The sequence below is a fragment of the Motacilla alba genome, chromosome 4, assembly GCF_015832195.1.
Source record: "Motacilla alba alba isolate MOTALB_02 chromosome 4, Motacilla_alba_V1.0_pri, whole genome shotgun sequence".
In the NCBI taxonomy this organism is placed as follows: domain Eukaryota; kingdom Metazoa; phylum Chordata; class Aves; order Passeriformes; family Motacillidae; genus Motacilla; species Motacilla alba.
Genome location: NC_052019.1, coordinates 35,526,371 through 35,551,337, shown reverse-complemented (window position 1 = coordinate 35,551,337; position 24,967 = coordinate 35,526,371). Strand labels below are relative to the sequence as shown.

Sequence of the window (24,967 nt, the reverse complement as noted above, 5' to 3'; positions counted from 1 at the left end):
GATACTGTCCTGCCCCAACCATGATGGTATGAAAAAGCACTGTGGAGACAGAACAGCAGGCTACAGCAGAGAGAGAGTTCCCTTCTGCAGCTCCTGATGTCTCCAAGAGGCTGCTCCTTTCCATGTCAGGAGGTGTGTGCAACTTCCAATCAAGAAATAGCAGACAACCAAGCAATAATTAGATGATTCAACATTAGTTAAAAAGCTATCATCCCTTAGTAAAGTGATAATTACTTTTTCTGAATAAGAAAGGGAAAAAAAAAACCTGTCAAGTCAAAAAAAGCAGCAAAATATCTATATAAGATTTTGTGAAGATGTGAGATTTATCATTTATAGGTGCTATTTTTGAGGATTCTTATTAAGTGCTACAGTCACATAAATACTTGAATGGAATAACTGTTCAGATTTAGAAGAACCATTACCTAGCTGCATTTTTTTGCCTTTTTACATCATTGAAGTGGCACCTCTACGTTCAAAATACTGTTAAATGGGGCTGAACATTGAAAATTATTAGAAAATGTCTTAAAAGAAATTTTAATTACCTTTCATCAAGGTAGATTCTCAGCTTCTTCCAATTAAGTGTTCTTGTGCAGAAGATAAACTTAGCTATTTCTTTTGGTGAATCATCTAGTATGCCTTTGGACATGAAGTAGTTGACTCCCTGAGATAAAATACATGTACACATAAATATGTTTAATCTTCATAATGTATTTAGGAACAAGTATTGTACTTCACAATATAGGAATGTAATCCTACGAATTAACTGGTTTGTTTTTCAGAATGATTCCTCCTCCTCTAAATCACATTTCAACATGCAGAATACATGCTAAAATTATAAATCAAATGCCAAGAGACAATTTAGTGTTATGGTTGAGATTTTACATACAGTCATAGTAGAAAATTTTGGAATTATGCACCCCATAATGAGAATGATGGTTCTTTATTAATTTATTTAGAGTGTATATCAGTATTTTGCTTTTCATACTATTGTAATAGTATTTAAAATGTTCCAGGGACCATAACTGGTAATTTCATAACTTTTGCAAATAAGAAAATCTTAGCCATAATGTGTTTAGTCTTCAAAATCTTTCATTAAAACAGCAATGTTCTCACATGTATACAATGTATCACATTCAAATAGATGCATTGAATGCATTTGTTTAAATGTGTAACAATGCAAATAAACACAAGCACACTGATTTCAAAGCATAGGTAAGTATCAACATATATAAATATGCATACACATAAATAAGAACACTATGCCTAACATAAAAACAGTTTAAAAATACAGAATTGCATATAATTTATAGAAATAATTTCCAGAATTTTACTTTACCAAACACACATTTCCTACAGAATAAACACAGCAAATTTAAAGTATTTCAGTGATATTCTGGATTCTCTCTGGTCATTGAAATATCCCAAAGCATAAAACTATTTTCCTTACAATCTCAGAAATCAAAACCCAACCAATGGATTTAAAAAATGTTCACACTTTCCAACAGCAAAAATCTAAACCTGAGAATAACTAACCAAGTTCTTCTGATTCAATCTGGCAGGGGCTGGGAGCAGTTCTCAGCTTTTGTTACCAAGAAGTGTTGCAATACTTAAGTACAATAGATCTAGACTACAGCATAAGGATAAAATGTAAAATTAGTAGGACAGTGCATTTCTGCAAAGAATAATGTACCAAGGCCACAACCTAAATCACCTTTAAGATACTTCTGAAATATTTTTTCATAAATCTTCTGATATCAAACTTCACTATATTTTTTAAGTCTGCCCTTTTAGTTTACATTACAGCTACAAAGATGTAGGGGCAACCTGTCATTCAGTGTATAAACTAAACTTCCCAGTGCTCTTGAATTTTGTGTGAAAAAGGACTGAGTGCAGGTTTGGAACATTTCGTGAAGTGTCTTAGTTGCATAAAGCAAAGTCTTAGTTGCATAAAGCAGGAAAATAGTTAGAATGTATGTTTAAGAACACAAATTAAAACCCAAGAAACACATGTAGTATTAACTAGCTATTTTTACCTGTCTATAGCTTTTGCTTATATATTTATAGAAAACAGCAGTTAATCAAGATACATTTATTTTGTTAAAATAATGGTTTATAAAAATAACTAAAAACATAAAGGTTTTTAGGTAAGTAAAACAAAAAAATCTAGCAGTGTTATGCCCCAATTTTAAGAAAAATCTATATTTAGAATGCCAACGTAACATGTATTGCTCTATCATCTTGCATTTCAGTACAAATTAGATCATATTTAAGTTTGTCATTAATATGGATGGACAATACGTTCAGTACTTTCTTGAGTCAGAGCTAAATAAGAAATTAAAAATGGGAGACAACAACAATGATTTTGGCAATTTATGTAAGATGAGCAGCAGAATATCTCCTTTACATATATCCCAAGTTAATGAGAATTATGTGTTTGCTCCAGTAAGAAGTATTAGCTTAAGGTAATACAAACTGAAGCCTGGTGGAGAAGTCTTGAATAACATTCCTGCTGCAACTAACAAACACTTCTGCAACACATGCAGAAAATACCTAGCATGACATAGCAGAGGCAGGATGACAATCACACCTTCTTTGAGATTTGTTTGTTTCTCTGTGACAGTAAATGCTGCAGTTTCTTTCTCATGCACTAGCTCGCAACTCAATGTAGGATCTCCATCTGACAGGCTACAAAGTATTTGCATTATTATTCTCTATCTCTAATTCCTTTCTCCCTACCACATCTAACGCTTGACAATATCTTTCCCTGTGAATGCATTTTCCTCAGCTCCTTCACAAGTAAACAGGGTATAAATAAAATATAGAAATATAGTTCACCACGTGCCATGGTTTTTAGTTGCTTTTTATTTCATCCTAAATTAAATACTTTGCAGCAGTAGAAGCCTAATTTCTCTTTTAAGTTCTTAAATTTTGTCTCACAGCAAATGAAATTTATTTACAAGATTTACAGCATGTCATTGAATCTGTTTTTCATAACACCATAAATACTACCTTGAAAACCTCTCAAAACCCTTGCTTCAAATAAATCACTTCTGGTTGCTAAAATGGTCACTTGTGGCATATATACTAGCTGAAGTAGGTAGCCCTACACACTATTAAAACCTATGCTAAGATTACCTATCAGTCAGCTGGCGATTCTCTTAGGAAACATTTGACTGCAGTCAGGTAGGCTATTCTGTGCCATGACCTATCAGCTCTGAAAAGGCCTTTTTAACACTTGGGAAACATTGCAGAATCAGCACATACAGTATTTTTTTAATTCTAATTCAGAGGACTGTAATATTCTTAGATTAGAGAATTAGGAAGGATGCCTTAAATCTTGCCTCTGTAGCAAGCATGTTATCTCTGAATTTTATCTCAGACAGCTCTTGATAAAGTATTAATGTATGGAAGTGTTGATTTAAATTATACACGAAAACAACAACTTTAAATATAGACTAACAATAACAACAAAAAACATTTGTTGTATTTCAGTATGTTATTTTTTACAGTTGTTTTTTTTTCCTTGCACACAATGTTTGTTTTGCCAGCCTATTCTATTACAGCACTGACAATCCTTACTTGTTTTCTACCTGTTTCCAATAGTTTTTGGATTTGTTTATATCCATACAGGATCTCTAAAACAGGAAACTTTTCATTTTCAGTGTTGATTCCATTTCTGCATTGACTATCTTCTTCGCTAAGAGTACTTTCAGAGCACTTCAGTACAGCAGTCAACATTAAAACTTTTGTAGCTGCCTTTGGCACCTCTGTTTAGATATGCACACAAAACAAACCAGACGTATCCTACGTTAATGGCACAGAAATTTTGGAATCAGTATCTAGTATAGTAGGGTCTCAACTTCTGTTGGTGATTCTAGGTAACACTAACATTATTAGTAAATAATAATTAGACATGTGGTATCATTGTTCCCATTTTTCTAGGGAAGTACACTATCTCAATATATCTAATGGTGCATCTTCTGGAACAATGCAGACTACTGATGAGATACTGTATCATACAAATGTTCATGATTGTTTTACTAAGTTATGAATCAAGTAATTTGGTGACAAATGTGGACACAATATGTAACCTACATATCAAACAGCGTCTCTTTCACTGTATGCCTTTAAAATACAGTCTCAGTGATTCAAACAGGATAGCAGAAATTGCAAATAGAATGCGGAAATATTTTTCACGTTACACAGAATCGATAACTAATAATTTACATTAAACCATTCTGATTTTAATGTAGAAATATCAAAGGGTTGCAGCTCAATGTTCCTTTCCAACTTTTTTGATAAATCACATAAAATAATTTCTTTCCTCTACAACATACATATACTTATAATATTCTTCAGACTGATAAATCAAGGCATCTCAAAACTGGCTAGATGACTATGAAATAGGGTAAGTTTCAAAAACTTTGCTTAGAAATACAGCACAGTAAACAATCTATCATCTACAGACTATCTATAATTAGAAGTCAGGTAAGATAGCTTTACACAAGTGGCTAACATTTTATAACCAGGAAAAGGTCAGAAAAACCTGGCCTCCATGTCAAAAACTAAGGGCAGCTTGCAGAATGAGACAACCAGAATAGTGGAAGGACAGGTTTAGTATAAGCACTGTCTTACTGTACTTTATTATTATGCTATGCAAAGGAAATCCCGACCTCACTGAAGACAGACAGTTTTGGTGCAGTACAGATTCCACAAGGTCCATAAAAATAAATCCTATTAAATACATCAGTTAGAACCATTAAGGATGAAAAAAAAAATTAGAACTTCTTTCCTGACCAGAAGATTCTTGTTTGTACCTTTAGTTTCAACTTTAGCTACATAGCACTGATCCATGTAATACACTTGACAAAATATTTTGTAGGGAGTTAGAAACTGGATACAAAGCAATGGGAAATAACTTCTGGTTGCTTACAAATTTTGAGTTATAAGCACACGAGATGAAATGAGCACTGCATGAGAAACATTTCACATACACCATACACTCTTTAAAATAAAATATAGCAAAAATCAGGTAGGCAGATTAAACAACATATTTGTATTCAAGTGCTAATACTAACACTAAACTATCCCCTCTCTCCAAAGAAACAACAAAAACTAGGTTCCAAACTCTTGTCCACAATGGTGGTGCCATATAAAAAACCCAACAAAACCAACCAACCAACCAACAAAAAAATCCGAAAACCAAACCGAAACAAAAAAACCCAAACCAATGCAAAAACCCCAACCCAAACATGCACTGGAGGTTTTTTTTTCAGATTACATGTCATGTGTTTAGGCACATCCTTTTACGCAGAATGTGAGCACCTGCTATGACTTATGCAAGCTCATGCACACAATCAACACGTTAAATTACAGCAGATATCACAACACCATGCACACAACAATGGCTAACCAGAGAATCCTACCACAAAGTGTGCAGATGCTCTTCCCTACCCCGTGAGCCACCGCTAGCTCTGGAGCTGTTGCTGTGGAGCCTGGTTACCCATTTTCATGACATGGGCGGTGTCCTTTGGAGAATCTTGCTCTTGTGGCTGTAAGTATTCCTATTTTTATAGTAATTTGATCAGGTCTGTTATCAAATGTAAAGCAGAGTTTGGCAGGAAATTCGGAGACACAATTTGTAACAGTGGAATGTCATATCATATGTTCCAGTCACAGTGTCCTTATAATTCTGCCAATATCACAGTTGTAAACAGTAAAAGCAACAGTATTTGTGAATTCTCCTGAAACTCAGGCCCTGAATGGTTCCTACCAGGCTATGGCGCTCCACAGGGAGAGAGGAACAGAGCCCTTAGGAGATACCCTGAGGTTCTCATCTCTCATTGAAGCAGAGTATTTGTACTTCTATTGTAAAATATAACCACAATGAAGAAGCAAGAGTAGCAAAATAAAGTTAATACCTAATTTAAGTATGCCGTAAGTTAGTTCTAATTTGCAGATCTTAATTGCCTTTAAAAATAATGAATCTTCTATTAAGTGCCTTTTCTGAAGGCTCCACATGCTTTAAAGATACCAAGATTACTTTAAATAAGGTTGAAATATAATGGCACATTATAAACTGAGATAGTTAAGTGAAAAAATGATGTTAAAAAAATTGAAATACAAAGAAAAATTTGGATGGACAATGCTACTAGCAATATACTTGATGTATTACTGAAAACACGTTAGTTACCTAAATATTGCATCTAGTTTGAAAGCTTTCACATTTATTACTAAATTTGTGAAAATTCTGCAGAAAAACAATACTAATCACTCAAGTAGCCAAGTGCTGATGTCTTGATGCTGTGTATCAGAGTTCAAGGCAGAGTTCTACCAGAAAAATTGCAAAATACTCTATTTGTGACTAATAAAAGTAACGGTCTCTTAATCAGGCAGAATATGAGATAAAGCAAGAACTTAAACGAAATTACATTATTGCAATAATTCACAGAACTGCTTTATTTATTTTACCCCACCATCACACATTCACACTTTCTGTATCATATCAGCGGAGTGAAATTTGCTTCTAGAAGTGTTTCTTTTCATATCTCAACCCTTCTTCTACTTGGGATTTATTCAATTATCACTTCCATGTATATGTCTAACTATATGCAGGAAGTTGACAGCATTTTTGTTCAGTACTGTGTGCACTCTTTTCCTAGGAAATATGAAGCAGGACTCTTGTTTTATACACAAAAGACTCTCTTTGTCACTTGGGCATTAGCTGTCTATCTCCCAGGTAAAAGCTGTCTAGTCTCAAACTGTTTTCTTCCTTGAAAGGTGACAGACTGAAAGCAGAAACTGACTTTTCCAGTTAGTTACACGAACTTATAAATGGAAACCTTTCGGTCTGACAAGGGATGTTTTTTTTTGAAGATAAATTTATGCTGTCCTATAAGAAAAGATTACGCACAACAAACACCTACAGAAATTAAATCAAAGTGATTTTCAGGATAGTTCAGCAGTAGATCTTTTTCATATTTCAAGATCTGCTCCCTGATAGTGGAAATAGGTGAAAATCCCCTACAAGAAAATGTGATTGCTATAGAAGTAATCAGACTTTATACCTCATCCTGCCTGCTTTGCCTAAAGTGAACCAAACTCATACTCTGCACATTAACATTTTAATTTATGTAAGCTCATTGTTATGCTCTTACAATTCACCACTGTCTCTTCAGCTCGAATATTTGCCTCGTTGCTAAGTTAATATGTTGTTATCAATTTCTGGCATCCACAGAAGTGTACAGAGCACTTAACAGTCAAGTCATGTAAATGATGTACACAGGTACAATACTCAAAAAAAAGACCAGAATACTGCTGTAGCTCAGTAAAAAAAAACACTTATTAAGCTTTGTTTTCTTATGGCTATAATTATGAAAAAACAATCACAATTATTGTAACTGTTTATTACTGTCAGCAACAGTTCACTTACCTCATCAGGGTTGGCATTAAAGGTGAGACTGCCCTCATCTAGCTGCATATACAATTTTCTAAAAGAAAATCCTAGAGGCGGATTCTTATTGTATATAGAACAGTGACCCCAAGTGGATTTGCACAACCTATGAAAATAGAATTAATCTATTATAAAAATTCCTTTCCAAATTTCATGGATTTTACAGAAACAAAATGTAATCAACACCCCAAACTAATACTTGAGCTATAGGTAAAGTTAGAAGTAGGTTGTTGTAACAGTTATTAAGTCTTTTTGCCATGTTTTTCTAAAATCTTCAATTACATTATTAATGTTTTCTTCTCATACAGGTTTTGGTGTATCTGAGTGCAACATCAAAACATATCCCAGTAGGTGGCATCACAATGACAACCACACAGCAGAGACCTCTGGCACTCCTGGAACCTGAACACTGGAGAACAGCGACAAGTTGTTCTCCTGAGGTACTATGACAGATTAGAACATTCTGTTTCTTTTCCTATGCTCCAGTTGTGCAGTGAATTGGACACTGTATCTGCACACAGTTATGCCATTAATTCAGCACTTTCCCCATCTGTCCTTCTTCACCCAACTCTTCTTCCTCTTGTCCTAATTGGCCAGTCCTAATGACTAGATCCAGTCCCATCCCTCTCTACCTTCTATAACTTTTGAGCTTCTTTCCTTTTTATTCCACCCTGACTCCCTATCAGTTTCATCAGTTTCTGTCCCTCATCTCAGTTTCTTTGATGATACCATCTGCAATTCCCTTTCTGCACACTCTAGATTCCTTATTGAACTGGTAGTTCTGCTTCAACACACCCGCCCTGTAACTAATTAGGAACAATGTTTAGGACCCAGCAGGTAGTCACTGGAGACATGGCAAAGATTCTGTTTCAATTCTGGAACCTGGGTCTTATTTGGACTGAATTTGGAACTGCAACCACAGTACTTGCCAAAGCTTAAATGCACCCTTACACGTGTGGAATAGTGAAGATTTTTACAGAGATTATGCAAATTGAGATTTTTATTTATCGCTAAATCAGGATGCATCTTCATTACCAAAAGAAATGTGGTATGAATGTGGAATGAATTATTTGGAAAGATCGCACAAAAAATGGTTGAACTGTTTCCCAGAATGAACTTAAAAGGAAAATATTTATTTCCACCCCACATTTTAAGAATATATACTGCATGTAATTAAGAAGCTCTACTATCTTCAAGCTTGGTCTAGGGAATTTATTTGTACTTAGGTTGGGTTTGATACCAAGAACGGAGCTCAGTACAATGCATATTGGTAAACTTAGAAGCTTACTGGTATCCTTCTCCAAAATTCCTGTTTCCCGTCAATAGAACAGTCCCCAACAGCAGAACAATTGTCACTTAGAAGTTATGCTGCGTCATCCTTTTGCTAGGTTCAAAAGCATGATAGGAAGGGAACCTGCTTAATTCAAATGCAGCTACGCAAGGAAACAGATTTGGGGAGGAAGAGATGTAGAGCATAATGAAAGATAAATAAACAACCTGAACAGCAACGCAACTGCTACAGTAGTAATACTGTCTGTTAAGGAAGAAGAAAATGTTGTGAAAGAAGTTACAAGTTCTGCTGACTATGTACTCTAAAGATAAGTATGATTTCATGAGTGTTTCCTAGTGCTGTAAAACATAAAATACCAAAGAATATGTTAATTACATTTTGATATTACACTATTTTATCTTAAAAATGTTCCTTTATTTATTTCCCAGGCATAAAAATTCTGCATATGTTATACATAAACGTGTTTCAAGTGTTAGGCTGAAGAAATTTCACTTGAGAAAAAACGACCTTTTCTTTTCTCCCTCCACAACCATCTTCCAAAAAAGATACACCTAATTTGCTTCAAGTGTAGTAGATGAGTTCTCACTTCTCTTCCTTTGGAAGTTTGGCTGAATAGGTTTGCTTGCTTAAGCTAGACAACTGTTCAAAGTTCAGAGAAGTAATGATACAAACACCTGAGATGTGCTTTGAGCTAATACAAAAGCGAAGACAAGCCCCTGTTTTTACCCCATGCTATCTCAGTGTTTACCAGGTGTTTAATAACACACATGTACACTTGTGCCAAGCATGCTTGTGTATGTAGTAATCTTCAGTAACACCCCATACTAATCAGAAATCCAGAATAACACATTTTTAAACAATATATGTTTCCTCTATATAAATCTCATTTAACTTAGGAAAGCTTTGCTAGGTTAGAAAGAAAAAAGCACTTACTGAGGCAAATTTAAAATCTAATACTTTTTATAATGCCCAGGTGATACTTCTTTTTTTCGTGCTTACCCTTGCCAGAGGAGCTCATCATTAGCAAGATCCTGCCAGACACATGATGCTAGACAGAGATCAGTTGCGTTCAGGTATGACAAAATGGTAAAACTGAGCTCTGGTGGCAACATTTCCAGGTTAATGAATCCTTCTTGCTCCTTAGATTTTCTTGTCTTCAGCAGGTGGTAGATGTCAATGCCTCCTTGAGCTTGCTTGCGATGGCTGGTACTGGAGACATTGTTAGCAGGTATCCTCCTACCATGCTCTCTGGTAAGATAGCCTTGTCCACTGTATCCTTGCTGCTGCAGTTGCTGGTTTCTAGCAATTCTCCAGAGTCCCTGACCCATCTGCGAGCCTGCTGGACATAAAATCCAAATTAGACGTTGACAGCTATTTGTAAATATCTGTAAGAAGACTCAGAACATAAGTAACATTTTATGACTGATCTGATAGGTAGAAAGACAGTTCTGGCAAAGTTATGTTGACCAGGTAATCAGTCTTCATAGGGCAACTGAAAAAATATTGAAGACAACACCCACCAAAAAAACCTAGATTTTTTTCCAGAAGTTTCCATGATTGAAGACCTACAAAATTAACAATAAGCTTCTTCAAAGAGTACCAAAATATTGTCTACATAGCATGCAAGTTAAGAAACCTTAGGCTTCAGAACATTTGGAATCTTCAGACTTCCTTCAAAATTTCATAAAAATACCTTATTTAGAGTCAATGAAGGATACTTTGGAGTCAATGATTGGATAATACAGTGACTGACACTGAAACAAGGTTTAATGACTTCAGTGATAATGCAGTAAGGATTATGAGTGCTCAGAAACAAGAGAATAAGTATCTTTTCAAGCTTTTTTACCTAGCAGCATAATATAAAGCCTTGATAATAAGATACTCACACACTTATACAGAGAAAATCACTGCAGAAATAGTATAAAAAGCCTTTTTGTAATGCAAAAAAAAAAAAACCCCAACAACACATATTTGCTATTTTAAGGACGAACAGAAGAAATTTCACAGAAGAAACAAAATGAGAAAGAATTTAAACCTCATTAAAAAATGAGAAAGTCTAGAACCAGCTGCTGAAAATCTACAAGCTCTGCTATTTGTGTAGCTATTCAGCAGCTTATATGCCATTTGTTAGAACACATATAGTTTTCCCAATCACGTAATTACTTTCAGCTTTGTAATAATCCAGGATGAATGCTTTCATAACAAAAGATGAGCAAACCCATTGTTACAAAGCCTTTAAAGTAACAGCGTCAAAGACTATATTTTAAAATTATTTTGAACCCATGTTTTCAATCTTCAGATTCAGTATACCACTCAAATGCATGTTTTCAAACGTCTAATAATGTAATTTTATCTATCAATTGAAACCTCTTGAAAGCGTGGCTGAAGTAGCTACCACAGTAAAAATAACATCAAGCTTGTTTATAAATCGCTGATTTTCTCTAGCTCTGCCTGCTATCTATCAAAGTCTGATTTAAATTGTAATTGTGTCTTCCTCATGTTACTTTGCTACTGTGTAATAAATTCTTTTGCAGTGTTGACAAGCACAATAGGATACTAAAAGTAATCTAGATTAATGCTTCATTAGTATTGGATTCTACTTTATTAAATAAAAGACAACGTGCACTCTAGATATAAACACTCTCCACCTTATAAGTGAGCCCTACTGCTGCTGATTTGCAGCCACGATTATCCCAACAGGACAACCTTCCTTCCTTCGATGCAAGCCTATCGAAGCTGAAGCTTCGTTCAAAGCAGCTACATTGCAACCGAGGCCTGCTGGTCCCTCCCCGTAACGTGAAAACCCTTCAATCCCGACTCCGGGCAACCAGGCTGGCGGCTGGAGGCACAGCCCGTCCCGCAGGCCCAGAGCCGCTCCAGGGAGCCGAGGCCCGAAGCCGCCCGAGGCCGCACCGCGTCCCGAGAAGCTCCGCAGCCTTGCCGCCCCCCGAGCCGCTCGTCCCCGCGCAGAGCGGCTCCAGGACCCGGCCCGGGCACGGCCGCCCCGCTCTCGGGGCAGCGGCGGTCGCGGCCCGGCGGTGCCGCCCCCCGGCCCCATTGGGCCGCTCCCGGAGCCCCGGCTGCCGATTGGCCGCGCCGCCCGTCCGTCCGCGCCGCACCCGGGGCACCCGCGGCCCTACCTGTGCCAGCTCCGCTCCAACCGCCGCCGCGACGAGCCCGGCCCGCCTGCGTGCGTGCGAGGGCCGCGCCGGGCGGGAGGGGCTGCGCGGGGCTGGCGGCGGGGACGGGCGGACGGGCCCAGGGAAGGAGCCTCGGCAGGGAGGCCGAGCCCGCCGCCCCGACTCCTGCCCGGGCGGCCGTGACGTCCGCTGTTGTTGCTGGAAGTGACGTCCGCGGGGAGGGACGCGCGGGGAGCGGAAGCGCCCGTCGGGTTCGGCGGCGGCAGATTCGGTCTGCGCCGCCTCCGGGAGCGGCCGCGGGGCCCGGCGCGCTGCCAGGGAACGGCGCTGCTCCCGCCGCGCGGGTGAGCCTCAGCAGCGCTCTCGGCGCGGGGTCTGCCCCCGCCGCGCCGGACGGCTCCTAGCCCGGGGCTCTGCCTCTCCTCGGAGACGGCGAGCTCTGGGCAGGGCCCGGTCTCCGCTCTTGTAAGGGCGAGGAAAGGCGGGTGGGGAGCCGGCCCCGGTCCCGCTCTGGCGAGTTTGCCGCAGCCCGCCTTGCCGTGTCCTGACTGGGAGACGCTTTATTCCGCTGGTGCCCAGGGCAACCAGCCGAGGACGCGCAGTCCCTTGTGCCGCTCGCTGGTGTGCGAGTGGCCTGTGCGCCGAGGGTGTCGCAGCTGGCACGGCGGCAGCGAAGTCCCGTATTTGTCGGTGATGTTTTTGCAGCTCTGCGTTAATGGTGCGATTTTCCCCAGCTCCCAGCGCTGTGCAACAGGAGAGTCTAGATTCAGTTGGAAGAAATCAAAAGTCTAGTTGTGGGCTGTTGGGCCTTTAAAAGACAGCGTTTACGGTGTTACCATACTTGGTAACTTGCGTAGGGTAGTTTTTTTAGTTTTTGTTTGTTTTGATATTTTTGTTCTGTTTTTTACATTGATCCTTTGACTGTCATACAGAGTTTTGAGAGTTGTTCTTTGAGCCAGTTGCTAAAAGTTCTATATTATTGTGTCTTGCAGCTTTGTTGTACTCGATTTTATTCTTGATAGCTAGCACTCTGTAACTTCTGCTACAGACATTACAGGATTTCTACAGACAAAATCCCGTTTTACTGGATTCATCTTCCCAAGATTATCTGTCAGCTTGACTGTTACTTTTATGGTCTCTTAAGCTATTTTGTAGTGACAGTAGTTTCCAGTTTTTACATCCAGAGGTCTGGTGTAAGAAGAAAGGATTGTTGATACTGTAGGGAAACAGCCTATATATGATTAGACAAAATCCTATGAGAGTGTCTTCTGTGAGTATTTGCATTGCAGATTAGAGCTTCGGTTTTATGTCATATTCTTTGAGATTTGTCTTAAAAGCTAGTTAAATTCACAAACCATAGAATGGATCAAATTGTAACATAATGCAGGAAGAATAGCTGCCTCAATTTCCAAATAATTGGTTACATTCTTCCAAGCTTTGAAAAGTAAGTATTGTGGACTTATGTTTAGTGCAACTAATAATCCAGAACCTAATGATTAAATTTAAGGAATCTGATGATTAAGTAGGAAGAAAATCCTTTTAACAAGGGCAGAACACATGGGAAGAGCCTAATCTTGAGGATTGCTGATTAAACACCATAGAAGCACAAGAAGAAAAACACCCACAACAAACCCAGCCTGCTGTAAATGGAAGCTTTAACTGTTTCTTGAGACCATCATTTCATTTATAGGCTGTGTGACCGTGCCTCTTCAGTGGTTGCATTGGTAGGCTTCAAAATACTTGTTTTGTAGCAAGAAAACAAATTTAGTGAAGGTAGTGGCAGGTAATTATCTCCCAGGTTCTAGCAGAAAGTTGAATTTAAGTGATTATTGCATTTTGTAATTTTTGTGTAAATAACTTTTTTTAACAGATGTACTTTTTAATGTTTATTTCATAATCTGAAAGAAGAATAGGATTTGGAATAATGGCAACAGGAGACCTAAATGGAAGTTTAAGAAAAATAGAACAAGGACTTCGCTTGTTAAATTATCCAAGAGATGTGGATTATACAGTGTAAGTGGCAGTGTGAAAACTTATGCTAATACATGATGACAGGAAGTTGTGTAAACACGATATGTATAAGTATTAGCGTTGCACCCAGTGATAAGTAAGCAGAACATAACTGGGAAATTTGGGTGTGGTCTGTGCGAACTGGAATGTAAAAGAATGCAGTTTTGCTCTTCTAAGCAATCCTTAGCACAATCCTGGGCTGTATTTCTGTCTTGTTCCTCTTCTGCCGTTCTTGTCTTTCTTTTGGTTAATCTCACCTTTCGGATTTCTTCAAAAGTGCTTGCAAAACTTCCTTCAGGAAATTTCATTCTATAAAGATTAAAAACAAACAAAAAAAAATGGTCTGAATGTTGAACTGGGCTTTAGACTTAACAACATTTAAATTATATGTAGATCACAAAAACATTTTTTTTAGCATTTTACAGATAACAGCAAAGATGGCTGAATGAGAGATGCCTGGACAACAAAGCCTTAAAATGAAAGATATTTAGATATAACCTGCTGTGTATTTATTCCTTTCAAGTTAAATGTTGGAATTCATGTAATGAAAAGCTTCTGTTATGTAACTTCTGCTGTGTAAAATACTTTTGTTTCTTTATAGGTTGGTAAAGGGTGATCCAGCTGCATTTTTACCTATCATCAGCTATTGTTTTACATCTTTTTCAACTTGCATAGCAGAGCTTCTGGTAAAGTGCGATGTGGAACTGACAGCCAAGAGCGACTTGCGTTTTATTGAGGCTGTTTATAAGGTATCTCTTCATGTTCTTTGCTAAGGAAACATGGGTTTGAGTCCAACTTCACAGAAATTAAACATTTGCTATGAGCTTTACTGGAAAGTGAAAGTTTTTGGAAATGAACATGAATTTCAGTTCTGTTAGGATTTAAGATGAGTAGTAAGTCATTGTGTGCAAGTGTTTAGATTTTAATGAAAATAAGGATGGGTGGTGGTAGCCAAACCTCAGTTTTGAGACATTTGCAGAATCAGTAGTATTGTTAGATGTTAGTTTTGAAGGACACAGAAATTTTTATGGGACAAAAAGATTTATAGAAGTGACCTTGGCAAAAATCAACCACCAAAAAATCACAAGGAACTCAAAAAATTGTAATGTAAGCACAGTTTAGAAATACAACTATTTTGAAACATTATGCCATTTTAAAACATAAAGTTAAATATTCACCTTTTATAAATCGGAATAAAATTCTTACCTGATTGACAATAACTTCGAACTATCCTTAAAATATACAAAAGCAAGTTTTTATGAAAGGTGGAATGATGAATTAAGAAATAGTGGCTTATTCAGACTAGTTTCCATCTGAGAGACTGCTTTATAGGCTTCTTTGGGAGCCTTATGTAGCCCTCTGATGTATTTGCTGAGATTAATGTAACCTTTTATTGTAAATTCACTTGAAAAGCTCTTTAAGTTTTTTTAGTGTTAATTTCTATAGTCAGTTATTTCTTGAATCTTAAGACTGTGAGTTGAAGTTTACAAGAGTGATGTGAGTGAAAGAGGAGAAATGTTTAAGGCCTAGTTAAAAGAAACAGCTATATATTTATTGATTTATATAAAAATAATCAAATGAGAAAAGGCTTAACTGCTGAAGTGCAGAATGAAAGACAAGATTGTAGTAAAATAAGAATATGGGCATGCCATTTCTACAGCAAATTGTGAGGTGGTTTATAAAGTGAAGTAATCTCTTATTTTGTTGCAGTTTCTTCGAGATCAATTTCAGTATAAACCAATTTTAACAAAAGAGCAGTTTCTTCAGGTTGGCTTTGCGGAAAGAAAAATGCAAATTGTTTGTGACATTATCAACTGTGTGGTGAAGAAACATAAGGAGTTGAGTAACTCTAGTAAGGTACTGATCAAATGGTTACCTTCATTATAAGTTTCTTTTGAGATGTTTGGTGCTGCAGATAAACTGGTCTTCAGCTTCTATTTGAAGATGCAGCATTGCTCATGGACCAGTAATGGAAAGTTAATTGTAAGATGCTTGAATGCTTTCATTCAAGGCATGAAGCCGCCAGTACTTTGTAGTATTAAAAAAATTAGAATGGAGATAAATCTAATTGTTGTTTTTACAGTAAGTGGTATATTCTTTTACACTTCTTGATACAGTGAACATGTGAATTAATAAACTCAGATAAATTTAAAGGCAAAACAAAATCATCTCATATGTTGAATTTCTGTAACAATTGAAAAATGACGCTTGTATTTGTTTCTCAAATCTGATTATTTTCATCAATGATACTTGTAATGGCATTATTTTTTATCAGTGTGTGGTGTATCAGTCTCTGCTTTAATGAAAGGAATTTCCAGTCTTTGTATTTTACAGGATTTTGTTTCCTTTGAGTTTTTAACAAGTCTTCCGAACTTTGCATACTTAATTTGTCAGTTTTGAAGACATAACTACATTTTTAATATTTGTTTTACTTTCAACTCTGGTGCAAGTTGTCTTTTCTATTTATAACCATCTATTGATGCAACCTAGCATAGGTATTAATGAGTGTAAAAGTATGGCATTTACTTCTGGATCTGTGTTCTTTATAAATTTGGGTCTTATTTCATTATTTTAGACATTATTGTACTACAGAAGTTTAAATGTGTTTGTGTGGGGGTGCCATGAAATACTCCTGTCAGTCAGTGATGGTCTTAGAAAGTGGGGTGTGGAATCCTGAAAATTGTCCTGTGTTATTTTCTTTTGTTCACTTTGGAGGTTAAATCCCAAACGAGAAAAAAAATCAGACCTCTTAAATTTGAAGTATGGTCAAATTGTGGTAAAGGTCTTGCTGATCCAAGTCGCAGTGCTCTGAATTCCAAACAGGTATGAAAATAATTTTCATGTTTTGTGTCTAAAGGTTAATCTTCTTTATAGTAAGTCAGGCTCTTCAGCTGAATTTTTTTGCTGTTGTTTTGGTTTTAATACTTAATCAAACCAGTTTTGAGGTGGGCTGGTGTTTTTTTTTCCCCAAAGTGTGGTTGGCTGAAATAATAGCTGAAATACAGAGGATGTTGCCTCTCTTTTATTGAGTAGTTGATCTCAAAGCTTTGCTGATAACGACCTAGTGCTGTTGTTTGTGCTATATTTGAATTACATCAAGTATAAGGGAGAGCAATGAAAAAAGATACAATGGGACAAAGAAGCTGAATCGTGTTTGAAGAGTGAAGTGTGCTTGGACTAGCACATGTTTTCAACACAGCTTTCAAAACACTGTTTGGTGTTTTATCTGAATCTGTTCAGGAAGTTTTCATAATGAAGCATTCCTTTTGGCTTTGGTTTTACAAAGGTAAAATGATTATGCATTAAGTAAAAAATGTCTATGCGTTATGCCACTCTTGACATGTGAAGGAGGCAGCTTTCCTGATACTATCTGCTAAAAGGATGCAAAATAAAATGGTAGAAAACTTTTAGGACTATGACTGCCTGTTAATAGCTGGTGGTTTCTGCTTGTAAGGAAAATACTGCTTTTATCAAGGAAAACTTTGTGAAGAATGTATTTGGAATGGCTTCTCTGTCTCTTCTAGTTGTTTAATAGTAGCACTGAATGGGATAGGTACGTGTGTTTTAAGAATTCCCTAGTAGAGGAGAGTTTCAGCTTAACTAAAACATTGAGGAATCTGTGCATGTTAAGATGCTGCACAGGGCTAGTAATTGTGCATTCTTAATCATTAAGTATTTGGTTTTGTGATAGTGTCATAAGATTTAATCCACCTAGAAGGAATTGCAAAATTTCTCTTTGCTTTCTTCTCTAAGGGTAGCCTTCAAAGGAAACGAATGTGTATCTTATAGGGCTATTTTGCTGACAGTTGTCAAGAAAAAGGAAGAATTCTAATCTTCCTAGTTAAACCTTTTTTGTTCTTAGTGTTTTAGTCATGATTTTGATGTTGAAACTGTCTAGACATATGTATTTCACTGTAGGTAATGACACATTTTCCAGTCCACACTTAGAAATCTAACAACCTTTAAATTAAGGGAGGACATTCATGTCTTCATTACTGTTTATGGAAAGGAGACAAGGTACACAGTATATATGGTAAAGTGCATGCAAATTTGTTTTACAGTTCCCTCAACTCTTGCCTGCTCTTGCTTTCTGTATTTTGTAACCACTTGGGATAAGATAGATTGAAATAAACATTGAAATAATAAGTCTTATGTGTTATTACTTGGCTAATGAATTGAAATATTCTTGTTATGAATAACACCAGCAGTTTGTTTGTTTGTTTTTTTAGCATACTCAAAAGAAGCCTCTAGTCGAACGGCACTCAGGAAATGAAGTTAGTGGTGATCTTTGTCCACTCCCCCTTCCAGCACAGGGAGAGACTGAGGAAGAATTGTGCCCAGATCATGATATTGTGGAAGTTAATTGTGAACAAGTAAGAACTTCTATTTTAAGATGTCCCTTTATTACAGGATTTATCTAAAGGGATAAAGGTTTTTACATTATATCTATACTTCAGGAGCATGCAGCTGATATTTAATAAATGTATTGAAAAAGTTGGAAAAGGGAAAAGTCAGTTAAATTGTACTGTCTCTTTCAAGACACAGTTCTGTCAACAGCTTTTGGAAGCTGTGTTCCCTGAGTAGGCATATTTTGCTAATTCTGGAAGAAAAATAATTTTCTAATGTAGCAGGATGTGGTTACTGAGCTTGAAGATTGCACTTAATTTGTTTGATCAAACGATGAATTGTTTCTGTTTTGAAATTAGAGGATATGTTCTTATCGGTATTTTCAGGTCATAGAAGAAAATTCACAAATTGAGTTTTTAAAGAATCAGCTTGCAGATCTCCAGGAAAAGCTTCATAAGCTAGATTGGATGGAAGATAAGCTCCAAGTTTTAGAAGAGAAGCTGCAAGGAAAGGTGATCATAGATGAGAAGGACTGGAATAACTTACTGAATCGAGTTTTGCTTCTTGAAACAGAACTGTTGTTACAATCCAGAAAGGTGTGTTAACTTCTCGTTTAATTCTATAACAAAAATTGCCCAAACACAATCTTGTTGGTCTGTTTCTGCCCTCCCTGCCTCCTGATGTGTTTTTTTCACTGGTTTTAAAGGTACCATCTGAGTGCAAGTGCTGTTCATGAAGCATGTTCTAATCAATGGGGTTTTTTCTCTTATTCCCACTCTCTTCCCCCACTTCCTATTTTTTGTCAGTGATGTTCATTGCATTTTTGAATGTGTGAAAGCACTTAGAGTTGTGATGTGGCTACATTTGGCATAGCAAATAAAGCCTCTTGTTGCATTAAGACTGGGTTATTTTTCATGCTGTTGAAAGGTTCTTGTGTGCACATTATGTACTTTGATATATGTACACATGTAAATATTTTGAGTTGCAGTGAACCATAGCATCACTTTGAAATTAATCATGTGATCCAAAAATTTTTTTCTCTCATGCATCTCGTGTATCCTTCAGACACTGTCAGATGCTTTCCAAAAGTTGAAAATCCTTGTGGAAAATAGTTGATTGGTGTTGCATTTTTCTTTTCAGTTGTAAAACTGTTTTCAGTTGTAAAACTGTTGAATTTATTCACAATCAGGAGCTCTGTGCATTTTGTTGACCCCACAAATTTGAAAATGTTGCTAATACTTGTATACAAGACATGTTTTACTGTGTGCCTTGTGAGTGTAGTGGCTATTCAGAGTCTTGAAATAGACAGGTGTTCAGACTGATCACTAGGTTATTTCTAAAAGCTGTAGCTAAAATGGTAAAGATAGATATTCTCAATCACTTAAAAAAAGTTTTAGGTCTCTAGTAGCTCATGTGATTTTACCATCTGAAATCAGATTCTTATGGATCAGTAGACATGTGTCCAAATAATACTACCTATGATAATGATTTTTTTTTTCTGGCAGCAGTCTCAAGAGGCCTTCAAGTGAACAGCCACAGACAGTTTTTCTTCTGTTTCAAATGTATTCTTTATTCTTTTCAAGAAATTACTGTAGCGCACGGGAAAGCTCATGTTTCAGACTAGACTTGTTCTTTTGTTTTTGTAAATTTGGTTTATTACTGCTTCACTAACATGTTTATTGCAGTTGTTCATATGGTTGGAATAGTATTTGGAAAATGCTCTCAAAAAGTACTCAGAAATTTCCAGTGATAATTATATTTCTGTACTGCATATTACTGAAAGAATTCACCTGCAGAAACAAGTTCAGTTATAGTTTCTGTGTGGCATTCTATATCCAAATATGTAAGACTATGTATATGTATACATAGTCTTCAAAGCTAACTGTTTTGCAACAGACATTTGAAAACTGCTAAGAAATAATCCTTTGGGCCACAGAATTGCTGCTTTTTTGTTTGATGAAATTGCATCAAGTTGTGCTTCACACATACAGAAACAATTCAGAATTACTCCTCTCTTACTCTTGCACTTTACAGGAAATTTTTGGCATCTAGCCAACATACCAGGAACGCTCTTAAGATCTGTCTTTTGCTGTTGCCAAAGTAGCAGCAGCTGTGCATTTAAGCTCTGGGAAAGACTGAAAGCTATCAAATTCATTTCAATGAAAGGAATTGAACAGATATAGTCTGTGCAGATTCTGTTCTTGTATTTTTTAAGAGATAGAGATTATTACAGTTTTTTCCAGAGTTTTCCCATACAATACCTACTCTTTCTCCTTCATTCATTTATTTGGGTGTAGTATTCCCCTGTTGTACCTGATGTAGTTACTCCAGTATATAAAGTGACATATTTTAAAGGCTGAGATGTCAAATCATAATGATAACTCATTGGTAAAAAAATCTAAATGTTGTTTGAGTGTTTCATTTTTTTACTTTGAAATTAAAAAGTTGAACTCAAAAATACTATTGTTTCCTTGCTTATGAGCAACCTTTTTAAAGTTAGATCAAATTAAACAGAGAATGTTTCTTCAAAGAGCCCTCTCTCATTTAGGAGCCTGGGAAACCAGCTTAAAATAGCCTTCTGGGTTCTAAGCATTTAGGTGCAATGAATTTCAGTTAGCCTATAGGCTATTTTTTTAGGACTGAGGACTCTATTTTTGAGTATCAACCAGTGATAGAAGAAGGCATACTTACTTTAAGCTAATGGCAACCAATGTTGAGATGAAATGATTAGTACAGGCTAAGAACATTCTGATTGTCCATTCCGCTCAACTAAGTTATGTGGACTGTATTTTGGCCTGGTTTCAACCTCTTCATGAGCAGCAATATTGATATTAAAAAAAAAAAAGCCATTAATAGACTAGTTTTTTGGTGAAGTGCATTTATGGAAATGTTGAATTTTTTTAGTCCTGTGAAGATGTTTGTGCAGTGCCAACATACCTGGATGGTGTAGCAAGCAAATACATACATACCTAGTACTTATATGTACTTTTGTTCATGCAGAAGATTATTTAAACAGGGTGTATGGCTAAAATGCAGTAAACTTATATTTCAGAGAGACTTTCCTAAAGACTTCAGCAATATAAATCAAAAAAGAACTTCTAGTAGCATTCCAGTTTCCCTTGGTGAGTATTAATGATTTTCATTTTAATTAATGTAAATATGCTAAACATTTCTTGCTGACCTTGACTAAAATAGTTTAAGTCGGTAACTGCAATTTAGTGACCTCTGAATTTAAAGCCATACTGCAGATTAGAAGTTAACCTCCTCATCATTTCATGTTTCTAACTTACTGTTTAGATGATTTAGTTGCTGTAGCATAGTAAGTAATAGTTTGAAATAGCTACTAAAATATCAAAGATGCAAATTAAGGTTCTGTTACCAAAGCTGTGAATAACAATACTACCATCTGGACTTTAAAACAGTTATAATCATGTTTTAAAAATGCGCTGTTCTCAAGCACAAATGGAGTTATTTTTGCTGCCGCTAATATCTTTTAGGTTGCTATTTTCTTCTTTGTTGGGGCTCAGACAAATCATGATTCATAATCTTTGTTGGTTTTCAACTCACTACTAAATGTTTTCTATATTTCATCTCTGAAGCAGTTAGCAGCTGTCCAACTGACGTTTTTGATAAACTTTCTTGTTTTGAAGAGAAGGTCAAAATCTTTTTCCTTCCATTTCCAACTTCCATTTAATTTTGATAACTTACAAGAAGTAAACGAAGCAGACTTGAGTGGAAAAGAAGTTAAAAGCACTGCTCAGGGCATGAGTAATTCTTCTGTCTTCCTCAATGGCAGCTCTTTAGCTCTCTCAGCTCCCTCTGTTCTCTTCCTTGATTTGGCCTGTTTCCCTTGTGACAGCTGTTATTCCTATCACCAGTGGTAGGGAGGATATTCTATTTTCTTTTCTCATATATTAGGCTTTTTTGTCCAGTGTTGGGCTTTTGAATTGTAATTAAAAAGGAGTCTTAGTAATCCAGTTTCCATGGAAATTAGGAAGGCAGTTCTTCGTTATGTCAAAGCTTGTTTCTATCATGGAGTCTCAGAAGTGGGACCTTCATTTTACAGGACTCAGAAAGCTTGCAGCATGTTTACTTCCTGTGATAAGTTTATTGGTGTGTTACTGACACTTGAGGATTTTGTAGTAAGTAAACAGGCAGATGGTTTTTAAAAGAGAATTTTCAGACTCCCCAAATTCTGAATTTGTTATTCCTGCTTTTCTAAAATTCAGGAAATTTTAGGCATAAAAGTTATGAGGACAGTCTTAACTCTTTTATCTGAGAGTATAGTACTTGGAATCCTTTCAGGCTCTTTTTGTTTCTAGCACTCTTCAGAAATCACAGCTGTACCAAATTAAAAAAAAATTAATTTTAGGTATTTAAAAACAGTTTAATATGAATTTTAGATACAAAATAATCTAGATACGTTTGTTCCAAAGGTATGATGTATAGATGGTGACTTTACTAAAAATGAGTATGGGGACATGTGTTTTTTCAAGATACTAAGTTCTCTTCCCTGACAATAGTAATCTAAAATTACAAAAACTATCACAGCTTCCAAATGAAAATAAAAAAGAAAAAAAAACCAGACAGTAATTCTGCTACTTATAAGACAGATTACTTAGCACAAAGACATGTTCGAGCAGGCAGTTTATGATAAAAATTATGTAAACTATATGATATTACTATTAAAGGTTTGGCACTGTAATCAGATATTCATAAGCTTTGGTTTTACTCTGATCAGGAGAAAATAATCTTCTTAGTAATCTTTAGAATGTGCTTTTTGTATATTATATGTATTATACATAGTGTCATATTGCACTTGTTTTAAAAAAATTAGAAACCTATTTTGGACTCTCATAGTAGCTTTTTCCTTCCCCTCTCTAAACAATGCATTCTGTTCTGTTATTACCTACTGTAAATCACGTTATTTGATAGCTGACCTTGCAAAAGAGAGCAAAAAGGCAAAGGTGACATAAAACTGAGCATTTCTCTATAGATACAGAGAGGAATGAGGAGATGCCAGAGAGTCATCCTCTGTCGTCTGGATGCAGTTCACTGTTATCCACAGACCAATCTCCCAAAGACATGACCATTAATTCTCATGATCTGACAGACATTTCAAAGGTAAGTAAAGCTGGTGAATGCTCAGTTGATTTCCTTTGAGGTCAAGAGAACAAGTAAGCATTGGTTTCAGTTGTATATACTGATAGAAAAACAAGGAAACTATGCAAAACTACATCTAGGTCTGTCTCATAAAAATACTTTTCATTTGTAAACAGTGCTTCAAGTCACATTTTCTCTGAATTTAAATTGAAAGTCCATCTGAAGAATGTAAGCTTTGAAGAGTTCACTAACTGTGTTGTTTTTAAATTGTAGGAGACAATAAGACAAAGAATGGAAAAGATAAGTAAAATGTAAGTAATAGGAAAGGGCAGCAGGAATTTATTTCCCAGGAGGGAGTTGTACTGGACTAAGGCACACAGAGAATGTACATATGTGTTCCAAACCTCAAAGGTCTGTACATCAGGTGTGGCATTTCCTTATGGCTCTACTGGATAATAAATCCACTTACAGTTTTGTATTTGTGGGATGAGTCACTGTTTTGGTTTCTAAAAAGCAATAGAAAGCACTCTTAATAATATTAACTAGAGAGTAAAGAGTGTTTAGAATTTGGTTGATAAGAAATAGGAATATTATTTATTTCCTGATTGAAATTCCCTGGTACTTGCAATTTTTCTTCCTGAAAAATACCTGCTATCTTAACTGTTTTTTATTATTTAAGGAAAAGTAAAGCTAATTTCAGCCTAAACATTATAATAACTATATTAAGATATATTTGATATTAATTCTGAGATCTAAAATAAAATTTTTATTATATTTTTATTATACTTAAAGAGAAATGTGTTACTTTACCATGTTTCTCTAGCAAGAGATTTCTCTTCTCTAAGTGTGTGGCCTATAAAAAGCTCTAGCCTTTTCTGTGATTTTAATTTCATTGTGTGGGTTACTTCTTTTTTTGTGTACTTGAGGTTTATTGATATATGGTAGGCATTTAAAATGGAAACCAATTGCAGAGGAAAAGGGTGGGATGAGAGAAAATGTATGGGATCATGCTGCTTATTAGTATTTTGGATATTTAGGAAGTTAAAAGCAAGTCAGTTATTTTGTACCCTATTTTATTAAGTGTATGTAAACAAAATTTATTTTCAGAATTGAAGAAACCTTCAAACTGTTCAAAACACCAAGCCCACCTCTGGGAATACCTGCAAGCACAGGTATTCAGACCTGGTCTCTGCAGACTTACGGATACCAGAAATAATCTGTATGTTTGTACAGTGTTAAATTTTTAATATATTGAATTTGTAATGATCACCACTGCTGTTACTGCTTTGAATAAATATTTTACTCATGCATCTGTGTATTGATTTCCCTCCCCATGACCACAATTTTTGGTTTTAAAGACTGTTCAAATAGCTTCTTCCCCCCCCCCTTGCACTTTTGTAAATTGAAGTCATTACAGCAGTGTATTCTTGTGTTGACATTTGTTAGCAGTGTGCTAAGTAATATGTTTTTTAAAGTGTGGGCTTGAGGACTGTGGTTTACATCCTGTTGGAAACATTCCAGCTGGAACTTGCATATTACACCCAAGAGGCATTCTTACATACCATCTTACCATCTGTACTGTTGAATAAGTCTTAATAAAAAACTTACATACACAGTTTCAAA

General features: G+C 36.2%; 2 protein-coding genes across 11 annotated transcripts in view; one reads left to right on the top strand and one right to left on the bottom strand.

The window, feature by feature from the left end:
- FBXO8 (F-box protein 8) overlaps positions 1–12,177 on the bottom strand; it is a 19,587-nt gene extending 7,410 nt beyond the window's left edge. The window contains exons 1-4 of one of the 3 annotated variants that reach the window (XM_038135325.1): positions 11,885–12,177; positions 9,744–10,083; positions 7,433–7,559; positions 543–661 (exon numbers count right to left, since the gene is read on the bottom strand). In XM_038135325.1, coding sequence (XP_037991253.1) covers positions 543–661; positions 7,433–7,559; positions 9,744–10,072 — 575 coding nt within the window. In that variant the 5' untranslated portion in view covers positions 10,073–10,083; positions 11,885–12,177. Of the gene's footprint in view, positions 1–542; positions 662–7,432; positions 7,560–9,743; positions 10,084–11,392; positions 11,531–11,884 lie in introns of those variants that run through there. The other 2 variants (XM_038135323.1, XM_038135324.1) reach the window with 2 other exon arrangements.
- Positions 12,100–24,967, top strand: CEP44 (centrosomal protein 44). Of its 8 annotated transcripts, none has more exons than XM_038135317.1 (11): positions 12,100–12,228; positions 13,790–13,897; positions 14,496–14,643; positions 15,605–15,751; positions 16,610–16,717; positions 18,124–18,267; positions 18,628–18,837; positions 21,294–21,363; positions 23,238–23,365; positions 23,618–23,655; positions 24,452–24,967. In XM_038135317.1, the coding sequence occupies exons 2-11, from the start codon at positions 13,809–13,811 to the stop codon at positions 24,558–24,560; spliced, it is 1,191 nt and encodes a 396-aa protein (XP_037991245.1). In that variant the 5' UTR covers positions 12,100–12,228; positions 13,790–13,808; the 3' UTR covers positions 24,561–24,967. The 8 variants fall into 8 exon arrangements, with proteins under 8 accessions (XP_037991245.1, XP_037991248.1, XP_037991242.1 ...); XM_038135320.1 differs by having other exon boundaries at positions 12,101–12,228; positions 13,798–13,897; XM_038135314.1 differs by having other exon boundaries at positions 12,101–12,228; positions 13,755–13,897.